General features: G+C 40.3%; 1 protein-coding gene across 2 annotated transcripts in view; it reads right to left on the reverse strand.

Annotated features, from left to right (window-relative positions):
* Positions 1 to 256: 256 nt before the first annotated feature.
* Positions 257 to 13149, reverse strand: part of LOC131956982 (MOB kinase activator 2) — a 46755-nt gene continuing 33862 nt past the window's right edge. For both annotated transcript variants that reach the window (XM_059321668.1, XM_059321667.1), the window contains 4 exons: positions 9902 to 10068; positions 3505 to 3601; positions 2784 to 2908; positions 257 to 1942 (listed from right to left, as the gene is read on the reverse strand). In XM_059321668.1, coding sequence (XP_059177651.1) covers positions 1371 to 1942; positions 2784 to 2908; positions 3505 to 3601; positions 9902 to 10068 — 961 coding nt within the window. In that variant the 3' untranslated portion in view covers positions 257 to 1370. The remainder of the gene's footprint in view (positions 1943 to 2783; positions 2909 to 3504; positions 3602 to 9901; positions 10069 to 13149) is intronic.

The raw sequence follows: 13149 nt of genomic DNA on the forward strand, positions 1-13149 counted from the left end.
TGTGAATGTTATAATCTGACAATAGTGAAGTGATAGGTTGCTATTAAATGCCATCAGGAGAAGCAGGAATGTGGGGATGATCAGAGTTTAACACAGTAAGAAGATCAGTGGGAGACACATTTATCAGCCGCGAAGCTTCATTCAAATGTTTTCCACAAATTTGTTTCAAAAAAAAAATTCAATGAATTCATTATGCACATTAATTAACTGATATGAAAACAAGTTAATCAGATGATGAAAGGTACGAGGTTTACAATTACAATGGCGGCAAAATGAAGCAATATAAAAAAAAAAACTTGACCAGAGAGTGAAACAAAAATTCTGCTTTAACCTAGAACTAAAACTACATAGAAAAATTGAATGAATGTATTTGAATATTGCACTTTTAATGGATGGCTAGCCATGCTCTCTTTCTCACACACAATTTTATTAACATTTTAATCTACAGCAAAAAATCCTGAATGGAATATTAGTCAAAATAAACTGTTTGATGGATGAATAAAATTTTTAAAGTTTAGGAGAAAATCTATTTAAAATTGTTGGCAAAATCCTAAGATTATACATTTCATTATTCAAAAGAAATACTTTTCAAAAAAATATCTAATACAATATTTTAAATATTTTCTATATAAATTTGTTGTATTTGTAATTACTAATATTTTATAGTTGTAACATTACTAGATCTAGTTTCATTATGCAAACCAATAACTAAAGAACAAATCTAAATTCTAAATTCAAACTTCTATTCTATAAAATTAGAATAAACAAGTTAAGCATAGCATGCTACAAAACTGCAAAATTTAACAAAACAAAAAATGAGTAATTTACAAGTAAACCTCTTGTTGATGTCTAGCCTAAATTAGCTATCATAAAAAAACAAATTATGAGTCAAATTAAATAAAAGGGATTTCAAAAGCAAAGATATAAATGGATTCTGTCCACTCTAAATGCTACTGTCCTCTTTTAACATCCAATCATGGAAATGCTCCAACATAGCATCAATGTAGCCAGGTAAGCATTCCAGTTCTCTGCCACTTCTCTTCATGGCAGATTGGCTGACAACATTTCAGCCAATTACATCATTATGACAGTTACAGTAAGGATCACTGGTGTTTACAACAGTCGATGTATCCAAATATTTTTTTTCTGTCCTTATTTTGGATAGCGGATATGGATTATGCCACGAGATCACCCAAAAATGGAGGTGATTACATAATTAAACAATAGAAACAGTTCTGGTCAGCGGGAATGGCCGACATGAAATGGTTAACTAAACGAGTGAAAGATCAGAGAAGTCAACTGTCCTGAGACGCTGGCCATCACGTGATGATGGCCACCAGGAGACTCTGGCCATTTGGAGACAATGGCCATCAGGTGGCCGAGACCTGTAAATTAGACAACCACTCCGAGGGGGGTTTGGTCGTGTCCATGGCCTCGCCCCTCCCCTTGTGCGGGGACAGGTGGGAGGGGGAGAGCGGGGGGCTGGAGCTTTTCTTCAGCCCGTTGTGCTCCATGGGGGAGTCCTGAGAGTTTGTATCACAGAGGGAGTGAATGAGATTACTGCCACCGTTGCTGACACGCTGGGAGCTGGTACTGGAATCCTTCTCGCAACTGCTGTCTGTGGTTTTAGAGTCATACGGGGGTCCAATCACCCCTTCTCCTATTCCCAGGCCCTCCCGCAGTTTCGGATTCTGGGCCGGGTCGGCGAGGTTTTTGAGGAGGAGGGAGAAGAGGTGTAGGAGGATGTCTGACTCTTTGTCTTGGACCAGGTCAAACTTGGAGGTGAAGACCATGAAGTGGGTGAAGAGGGTGTTGAGGTGTGCGTGGAGGCCCAGCTGGCGCAGGAGTTTGTAGTGGGCGTGGTAGATGTGGGCCAGGACGTGGAACAGGTACTTGTGGATGCGCTTGACTACAGCCTCCAGGTCGGGGGGAAATGCATGGCCTGTTGACCAAAGACAAGGGTACCAGTATTAAACATAGCTCTACATGTCAAGTTTGTTTTAAAAACAAACATAGCTCTACATGTCAAGTTTGTTTTTAAAACATAGTTGAACATATCAAGTTTGTTTTAAAAACAAACATAGCTCTACATATCAAGTTTGTTTTAAAAAAAAACATAGCTCTACATGTCAAGTTTGTTTTTAAAACATAGTTGTACATATCAAGCTTTTTTTAAAAACAACCATAGCTCTACATATCAAGTTTGTTTTAAAAACAAACATAGCTCTACATATCAAGTTTGTTTAAAAATTGTCTTTACACTATGTAGTTTATTTACATTAAAAAGTACTTCATTTGAACAAAAAGTACTTGGTATACATTATTTTAAGGCTTAGTTATAAAAAACAAATTACTTTATTATTTACCATATAAATTAACAAATTAATAATTTTTTTTTCTTTTTGCTTTCAATAAAATTAAAGGTATACATTTTTTAAAATTTCAAGAGAAATCAAACTTTTTAAAAAGTGCTCTGTCTATGGTCCATGAGGCAGATCAAGTAGAGTTCATCTCTTTCTCTGACCTTATGAAGTGATAGTATGGTCAGTGCCCAGCTGCCTTTATTTTCCCTAATTAGTCAGGTACCCATCAAACATGTTTGTACATAAGTCCTAGAGACTCAAGCCAAGGCAGAGACTTTCTCAAGTTTTAATGAAAAACTATATCACCTGAATTGTTTTAAGAAAAAAACAATTCTTATAAAAAACTGCCTATCACAGCAGTAAATCTTATTGTCATTGTTTCACGAAACACAAATTTTTCTGTCTTCTCAAGTCACTCACCAAACTTTGTAGGGAAGACAGACTCGTCATTGACAACTTTCTGTATGTGTGTCATCACGTAGTCAATGTACTGGGATGCTGTGTGCTTGCTTTTCTTTCCTTTGTCATCGTACCAGAAGTATTGCCTGCAAGTCATACAACATCAGGAGATGAGCACTACAAATCACAACTTGACAACATCCATAAATCACAACAACTTGACAACATCCATAAATCACAACAACTTGACAACATCCATAAGTAAAGTATAAGACATTTTTTTCTAAAACTGCACTAAAAGAAGTAGACAATCTATAGAAAAGTAAGATAACTCATACAATCCAATAAAAGAAAAGTTAGATAACTCCTAATACCTGTATAATAAAATGTGTATTGCATTAAAAGAAGTAGACAATCTATAGAGAAGTTAGATAACTCCTACAATGCTTAAAAGAAAAGTTAGATAACTCACACAATCAATAAAAGAAAAGTTAGAAGTTAGATCTGTATAATTAAATTTGTAGAAAAAAGAAGTAGACAAACTATAGAAAAGTTAGATAACTCATACAATCAATAAAAGAAAAGTTAGATAACTCCTTCAGTGCTTAAAAGCAAAGTTAAATAACTCCTAAGATCTGTATAATAAAAAAAAAAAAAAAAAAAAAAAAAAAAAAAAAAAAAAAAAAAAAAAAAAAAATAAATAAAATAAAATAAAGATCTATATAATAAAATGTGTACTTACACATTGTCAGGTGCTGTCATGATGGGACAGGAGTCAGCTGTACAGTACTCAGACACCACCCCATAGATTAGGTTGACATGGTTGAAGAAAGAGATGGCTGGGGAAGACAATTCAGATATATAAGGGAGGGGAGACACATCAGATATACAAGGGAGGGGAGACAAATCAGATACATAGAGGGAGACAAATCAGATACATAAAGAAGGGGAGACAAATAAAAAATATTAGGGAGGGGACACAAATCAGATATATAAGGGAGGGGAGACAAATCAGATACATAAAGAAGGGGAGACAAATCACAAATATTAGGGAGGGGAGACAATTCAGATACACAAAGAAGGGGAGACAAATCACAAATATAATGGAGGTGAGACAAATTCAAGGGAGCGAGGATAAATCACAAATACCTCCACCCACATTTAGTACATGACTAAAGAAAATCCTGTAAATAAGTTGACTTATGGTAAGGCTATACATTTTATGTTTAAAAAAAAAATGCCACAAAATATGGAAAACAGTGGCAACCTTGAACTTGACGATGACACTAACAATACAGGTTAGTCACATCTGACGTTTGTGATGGTAAATGTCAGAAAAAGTGGTGGTCAGCACAGTGGGGTTGAGGTGGAGGGGTAGGCTGATGATCAGGTGGGGCTGGCATGGGGGATGGGTGGGTTTGAAAGTGGAGTCTGTATTTAAAAAAAAAAAATTCCAATATTCTCCCCTCCCCCATTTCACTGTAATTTTCTCCCTAGCTAAAGTCTAGCACTGTTAGACCAGAGTTCCATCCTGATCTATTTTTAGCTCATACAGAAATAACCAGAGGTCAGTGACCCCATGACATTAGCCAGCATATGCACATAGGACAGACAAAGCCATGCAGCAAACCTGCACCACAACACTGTCTACAATGATAAAATCCTTATTGGCCAAACTGGCACTAATCGTGATAACAATTATGGCTTCTTATCAACAAACACCTGGCAACATTTTTTTCAGTAAACAGCTGTGTATAATACACTGCACAGATGGAAAACAGAATCTATTTTTGTAGCTATGCCAAGGATATATCCAACATAAAAACAAATGACGTGGGATAAATGTTATATTTGGCTGACCTGTTGTTTATCAAATATTTCTAGAAATGGTCTCCGAAACGGGAAATTCCGCTACACGGTCGACGTAGTTGAAGGGGGAACAACTCATGATAAGAGTTCAAACAACGATATTTGCTATTGCTCTCCCTTGACACATCACCGCATCGTAAACAACAAATCGGCCTTTCTATTAGAACTATTTAAATCTGTCTGTATTAAATGTATTTGTGAGCTATGAGAGATTCGTGACACTTATCCACTGAATGGCATGAGTCTGGGTGTAATGTACACTGAGAAGCATGGACAACAGATGATATCCAATGATGACCTACCTAACTATACACAGAAAGGCGTAAACCTCTGCACGTGTTGGGGGTGGGGGTGGGAGTGGGAAGGTGTCCAGTGTCCACCCAGACCGACAATATTGGCAGACGATCTGGATCCGTGACGCACGTGACGGGTCTAGAACCCGGGGACCGTTGCTACAATTACGTAATGGACAAATCATCTGTGTCAGGGGGATACGGGGATCATGTGACAACGTGCAGTAGGGGAGGGGATGGGGGATTTAAGATCAACAATTTTGTAATGGGTTACATTACAACACTGGGGGGCAGGTGTATCTGGTTTTATAAACATGATCTGATGGTAAATGTTGATGGTTAAATGTTGCATGTTAGATGATGCATGTTAGATGCCATGTTTTATGTTAGCTGTCAGATGGTTTTGGTGTCAGATTTAACATGCCAGATGTCTGAGGTGTTGGATATCTGATGTGATGTCGTCTGACTGTCACACTATGCTCCCAGAATCAACAAACACACAGACAGATTCGGCCAGTGGCGTCAAACTTTTGTGTATTACTGCAGTATCGAGCTTTGAACTGGGTGGTACATCAGTGATCAGATGTACCTAAGGTACTAGGGTTACTGCTTGAGCATCAAATAACCCGAGCCGTTAGCCTAGACTCGAGAGAACAGACACGTAGGTTAGAAGCGAGTACGTTTTTTTGGGTATTAGGCACAAGTAGACTCACCGGATAGGTACCCATTAGAGCTGATTGGACTCAAGGACACGCAACTAACTCGGGCACTGAGCTCGTGATTTGCGGGTTAACAATCAAGCGCTCTACCACCCGACAGCACTATTGAAATGTAAAAACTATAGCGCTAGGCCACTAATTAATATCAAATTTCACCATCCAGCCTCCCATTCCCCCCTCCCCCCTACCAGTCTGGCCAGACTACAGTGCCAGACACAACATCAAAGCCAGGTATGGGTAACAACAATAACACGTCCACGGTATTTCTAGCACCAACATCTCCCCCCCCCACCCCCAAACACTTTCCTGGGGCCTCTGAATCACGGTTACGTAACCTTTAAGCCTTCAATTATCTGCACACACACAGGAAGCACATCACAGAGGCGGTGACATAACTAAGACAAATATCACTTACCAAATGTGTTTGGCCCCGACACCCCTGTATTTTTATACACCCCGCCCTCAAGTAACGGTTTTTATTCTAGAGGTCGCGGCTGGCGGTGGGGGGAGGGGGGGGGGGCTTCTGAGGGGTGCCATGGGTGTTGTGTCACTCCATCTGGCAATGATATGGACGTTTGTTTTGTATCATCGCACACGGCGTATGTCTTTTTGATATGTCCGCCCTCAAAAGGCGGGGTGGCGCTAGCTAGACGTGAAGTCGAGGTTTGAGTCCAAGACAAAGGGCCGTAACTGTGTCTGCACCCAGGTAAAGGGGGGTAACAGGTGGGGTTGATACAACCAGACATGCACTGGCTCGTTACAAGGTGTGGGATCGCACACACATAGAAGACAGGGGACCCCCACACACATAGAAGGCTGGTACCCCCACACACATAGAAGGCAGGGACCCCCACACATAGAAGGCAGGGAACCCACACACATAGAAGGCAGGGAACCCCACACATAGAAGGTAGGGAACCCCACACATAGAAGGCAGGGAACCCACACACATAGAGGGTACTGAACCCACACATAGAAGGCAGGGAACCCACACACATGGAAGGCAGGGAAACCACACACATGGAAGGCAGGGAACCCACACACATGGAAGGCAGGGAACCCCACACATAGAAGGCAGGGAACCCCACACATAGAAGGCAGGGAACCCCACACATAGAAGGCAGGGAACCCACACACATAGAAGGCAGGGAACCCACACACATATAGCAGGCAGGGAACCCCACACATGGAAGGCAGGGAACCCCACACATGGAAGGCAGGGAACCCCACACAAAGAAGGCAGGGAACCCACACACATAGAAGGCAGGGAGCCCACACACATGGAAGGCAGGGAACCCCACACATAGAAGGCAGGGAACCCCACACATAGAAGGCAGGGAACCCACACACATATAGCAGGCAGGGAATATCACACACACATATAGCAGGCAGGGAACCCCACACACATATAGCAGGTAGGGAACCCCACACATGGAAGGTAGGGAACCTACACACATATAAGGCAGGGAACCCACACACATATAGCAGGCAGGGAACCCCACACATAGAAGGCAGGGAACCCACACACATAGAAGGCAGGGAACCCACACACATATAGCAGGCATGGAACCCCACACACATATAGCAGGCAGGGAACCCCACACCCAGAGGGGAGGGAAGCCCCACAGAGGACATAAAACCCCACAGAGGACAGAAAACCCCACACACCTAGAGGGTAGTTAACCTCACACACCTAGAGGTTATGGAACCCGCTCCACTCCACAGAACGCAGTAAAACGCACACACATATAATGCAATGAAGAGAATATATACAACACAGCCCCCCCAACCCACACATAACCTTAGTTATAAGAAAACACCACACATAGCACACAACATTCCAAATCTTCCATTGAAACAAGTTTGACGTTGTTGTTCACGCCAATCAGCACACCTATATATTTTTAACTCTATCCCTTTTGTAGAATTTTACCACCCAGCTTCTGAAACTATGTGGATGTAAATCTATATTTACTAGATCTATGTTGCATTTAATATTACTGGACAGAAATAAGTTTTGTGTAGGCAAGTTTAAAATGATTTTTTTTAAAAATGAGAAACTTAGATCTAGACGTCTATAAATTTTAGTTAATCAATTCTTATCTTTACCCTGTTTTCCCAAACTAATAAATGTAGAAAAAAAAAGCGGCATGCAAGTGTTGGGGGAAGGGGGAGTATAGGGGAATAGAATGATGCATCATTTAATAAAAAATGACATTCGTGAAAGCCGCACTAAAACAACAACAAAGGTTTGCACACACCCCTCTCACCCCCACCCCTCTTTCATCTCCCTGACAATTTATTGAGAACGATTATTTTTTTTTTAATAAAACAACATCAATATCAACAGCCAATGATAGGACGTCAATATTGGGCTTCTATTAGCGGGGCCATTGACGAATGCACTCTGGGATTCCGTCTCGGCCTCTGTTTCAACACAGCGCTCGCTTATATAAACTTCCATCGCTCGGATTCACACAGCAGTTTAAAATTTCGCTCTACTCAAAGTTTGTTATGTCGTTTTTTGATAACAAGTTGATCTGTGTTTTGTTCTCATTTCGACAACAAGATTTGTAGCGTTTTTTTTTTCACAGGCAACTTGATCTGTTTTTTTTTTAAAATTAATACAGGGTCCATAGCCAAATCCCAAAAGAAAATTCAAGGGTTTTTCAAGGATTCAAGGTCCGCTACGGACCCTGTAATAATAAATTTGTTAAGTTCTTTTCGAAATTAAAAAAAATTTTTTTTCGTCGTTTGTCAACAAATGGTTAATTTTTCTCTTTGTTTTAACGGCAAATGTGTTTCATTGTTTACAATAGAAAATTTGTTTCTTTGTTTTTAAAGCAAATTTGTTTCATTGTTTTATATAATTTTAATTTAATTAAAAATGCAATAACAATTGTGTAGCAATGCGTTTATTTTATCAATTTAAAAAAATCAATGTGATGGAAATGAAGAAAAAAAAAAGACAAAGGTTGAGAGTTTGAATGTAATGAAGGGAAATAATGTCTCGTGGACAGACGCGGATGACCCAAACTGACCCGTGTTAAACCCAGGACAGAAGATCGATTGTCCGGCTGTGAAAATGTTAATTCAATTAGGGGGTACGTGTGGGGTGGGGTACGTGTGGGGTGGGGTACGTGTGGGGTGGGGTACGTGTGGGGTGAGGTGCGTGCCCGGAGGGGGAGGAAGGGGAGGTGATTCCAGACAGCGTGCAAGGTTTATGAAATTAAGGCAGAAACGGGTGATAGGTCATTAGGGGGATTGTTGGGAGGTAGGTCATTTGGTTCCTTGTTAGGAGGTAGGTCATTTGGTTCCTTGTTAGATAGGTCATTTGGTTCCTTGTTAGGAGGTAGGTCATTTGGTTCCTTGTTAGATAGGTCATTTGGTTCTTTTTAGATAGGTCATTTGGTTCCTAGTTACAGGGAAGGTCATGCGGGCCCTTGTTAGGAGGTAGGTCACATATGCCATGGTTTCTTCTTCTTCGTTCTTAATTTTAGTGTTGGAAGAGATCCGCTCCAACAAAATTAAGGATACGTGTCAACTGTCTATGCGCCATTTAGGCCATTGACTCCGATTTCGGCCTGCTTTTCTTTTTGGATTTGTCTCCATAGTCTTTGTCCAACCAAGAACAAACTACAAGGCAGCAGTTGTTTGATTTTGGAGTTGTCTCTCCATGTCATGGTTGAGATAAAGGTCATGTAGGTCCTTGTTAGGTAGGTCATGTAGGAACTTATTAGAAATTACATGACGTGTATACAGTACAAAGTAAACCAGCACTACAGAGACATGACGTGGATACAGTACAAAGTAAACCAGCACACCAGAGACATGACGTGGATACAGTACAAAGTAAACCAGCACACCAGAGACATGACGTGGATACAGTACAAAGTAAACCAGCACACCAGACACATGACGTGGATACAGTACAAAGTAAACCAGCACACCAGAGACATGACGTGGATACAGTACAAAGTAAACCAGCACACCAGAGACATGACGTGTATACAGTACAAAGTAAACCAGCACACCAGAGACATGACGTGGATACAGTACAAAGTAAACCAGCACACCAGAGACATGACGTGGATACAGTACAAAGTAAACCAGCACACCAGAGACATGACGTGTATACGGTACAAAGTAAACCAGCACACCAGAGACATGACGTGGATACAGTACAAAGTAAACCAGCACACCAGAGACATGACGTGGATACAGTACAAAGTAAAGTAAACCACCAGAGACAACTTACTGTGTGTGGCTAGCCACTCGTTAAGGTCTAACATAGGCGGCAGGGCCACGAGTTTGAAGAAGTCGGCGTCTGATATCCTGTCCTTGATGTTGGGGTCCTCCAGGTATTCCTTCTGTTCCTCGGCATTTGGGGGAGTGGGCGAGTCCTTGTCCTTCCTGCGCCCCTTCCTGTAACACACAGAGGGGTAATTCACTTACACGACGGCAAACAGTAAACATTGGGGTTCAAATGGCAAGAAAAATCAGCCTTCATAAACTTTTAGTAATAAAAAAAAACATGTCCCGGATCTACTCGTTCCAAAGATGACTGTTTATAGACTCCCCCCCCCCCACCCACACCCCTTGTAATTTTTTCCCGCATTGTTTCGATGACAGCAAATTCATGTCAACATCGATAACCCCTATACTGTGACGTCATGTGTAAGAGTGAGTAGTCTCTATACGGGTATAAAATCTGCTCTTATAGATACTAAAATTCAAATTTTAAGTTTTGTATGTTTAAAAAGGTCAAGTGAATAATTTGTGATGTAAGTTGAGAGGGTAGGAGTTGATAAATGCTAGAATCAACACTTGAACGTGCTCGCGCATGTTTGGGCGTGGCAGAAATACATCAACTTATCAAAAACTCGGATTGATAAAACTAGACTTCCGCTTTCATATCACATGCCGTAAAAATGTTCTCAAAACAGTAATATAATTTAACAATATTGACAAACAAAACAAAGTTCTTAAAATGTTTTATAAAAATAAAATCAGTAATAATTTTAGGTTAATATTTTATTCTTGTACGCAAATACTGACAATTTTGAACAGAGTAAAGTAGCACCATTATAAAGTCTAATAGTCTAAACACAAATTTATTTTGACATGGATTTATGGTGATTCTAATTTTAGCAATGACTGCCTTATTGGAGACAATAAAAAAAAATTTCACCATCATTCACTAGTTAATTGAGGTAGGAGGCAAGCGGCAAGGGGGGGGGGGGGGGGGTTATATGTATGACGTCAGAGGAGATAAGCCAAGTTCCTAATGTGTAGGCTGGGGTGGGGAGAGGTGAGAATTGTGTTACATAATAAATCAGAGAGAGGCGATAACGGATGCAGTCAACAGATGACTTATGTAGCAGACGGCAGATAACTCCAAGTCTACATAGCTAGGTCACGTGTTTCCGGGAAAGTGGCAGCCTACCTGTCCATGTCATTTGTTTCATATCAGTAACATCCTACCTGTTCATGTCATTTGTTGCATATAAGTCACATCCTACCTGTTCATGTCATTTGTTGCATATCAGTCACATCCTACCTGTTAATGTCATTTGTTGCATATCAGTAACATCCTACCTGTTAATGTCATTTGTTTCATGTCAGTCACATCCTACTCGTCCATGTCATTTGTTGCATATGAGTCACATCCTACCTGTTAATGTCATTTGTTTCATGTCAGTCACATCCTACTCGTCCATGTCATTTGTTGCATATGAGTCACATCCTACCTGTTAATGTCATTTGTTTCATATCAGTCACATCCAACCTGTCCAATTCATTTGTTTCATGTTATTCCAGTCAGCCCCATCACTAATGGTCATTTAGTGTCCGTCTCATCAAACAGACCAGCCCTCTGCCCCCAGAATTCACTAGTCACAATGTAAGGTCTAATATTTCTATATCCTCGACATACCACAACTACCTATAACAACTAGTATCACAGAATACCATACACTTAAAACTAACCCGAACCCTGTCTTCAACCATACATATAACAACAACCTTAAGACTCACGTATAATCGACACATTTACAATACGAGTACGAGGGCACGGCTAACCGATAAGAACATCCACACCTGTAATACAGACCCAGACACGAACCAACCGACCGTCCATCTAGCACTGACTACAGGACACGCCCACACAATTAATTACAATCTAAATCCTTCGACCACGGTCCAGACACTCTCTAATTAATTACTGATCACATTCTCTAATTAATTACTGATCACATTCTCTAATTAATTACTGATCACATTCCACCTCAAGCTCGTATCGATTTCCCATACCGCCATCAAACAGCTCAATTATTTTAGTAATTAATTACTAATCAATCAGTTACTTCGACCATAATTGCGCCGTGGAATCGCTTAATTACAAGCCCAATTACCAATTATAATTTAAATAAATATCAGCCCTATGATAAAAAATAATAATATTTAATTAGAGGAACAAAATTGTTTAGCTCAAGTGACTAACAATTTAATTACTTTTTAATTAACCTACTAACAATTTTATTACTTTTTAATTAACCTAACAAAAACATTTTAATAATATCAATCATTGTAATTAAATTTAGGTTAAATAGTTTTAAAAAATCTTGCATATGTAGATGGTAAACATTTGTGTCACGCCAACCTGGCATTTGGAGATGGTGTAGTCTTGCCAGGGTCGGTGGGGGAAAAGAGCAAGGGGTGTCTATATACTGAGTGGGGGGGGGGGGGTGCAGACAAGGGTGAGGGGTGTCTACATAATAAAACTGCAGGCTGGTGTGTCTATATATTAAAAGTGAGGGGTGTATCAAGGGTTGTCTATATATCGACAGTGAGGGGTGTATCCAGGGGTGTCTACATGATAAAACTGAGGGGTGCAGCAAAGGGGAATAAACATACTAAAATTGAGGGGTATCGCAAGGGGTGTTTACATACCTACAATGAGGAGAGCAGCCATGAAGTTAACTACAATGGAACACTTTAAAACAACATAAAAACATATAGTTATAGGAAGTGGTCGATTTTCTGTTTTGACCGCTTTTTTTTTTACCCTTAATAAACCTTTAAATAAGGTCAACGTACTTTCTCCCCCGGCTAAACAACAATGTCGTACGGGAGACAATCACCAGATGGCAGGGGCAACAACTCCCCTTGAATAGTTTTTTCCAAAAAAAAAAAAATCAGAAAAAAAAAACAGCGATCCCCCATTAATGACAATGTACAAGTAGTTTTTTGTTGAATAATAATTTCAGATGACAAGTTCACACACACACACAAATTACTAGAACTGGAATAAATCATTGCCCCCTCCCTCCCCTACCACAACACGAAGCCGCATAACTCCCCTGCACTGACGCCCTGTGTCAGCCTGACACCCACGCAGAAGGTATGACGTCACCGTAACGTTGGTCACGTGGCTCCCTACAACAGACGAGCGTTGTTCTCAAATCTTGTCGATATGACTCAGGGAAAATGTGAGTGATGCACCCG

This window comes from Physella acuta, unplaced genomic scaffold, assembly GCF_028476545.2.
Source record: "Physella acuta isolate Inbredline_101_S28 unplaced genomic scaffold, ASM2847654v3 ptg001192l, whole genome shotgun sequence".
Taxonomy (NCBI): domain Eukaryota; kingdom Metazoa; phylum Mollusca; class Gastropoda; family Physidae; genus Physella; species Physella acuta.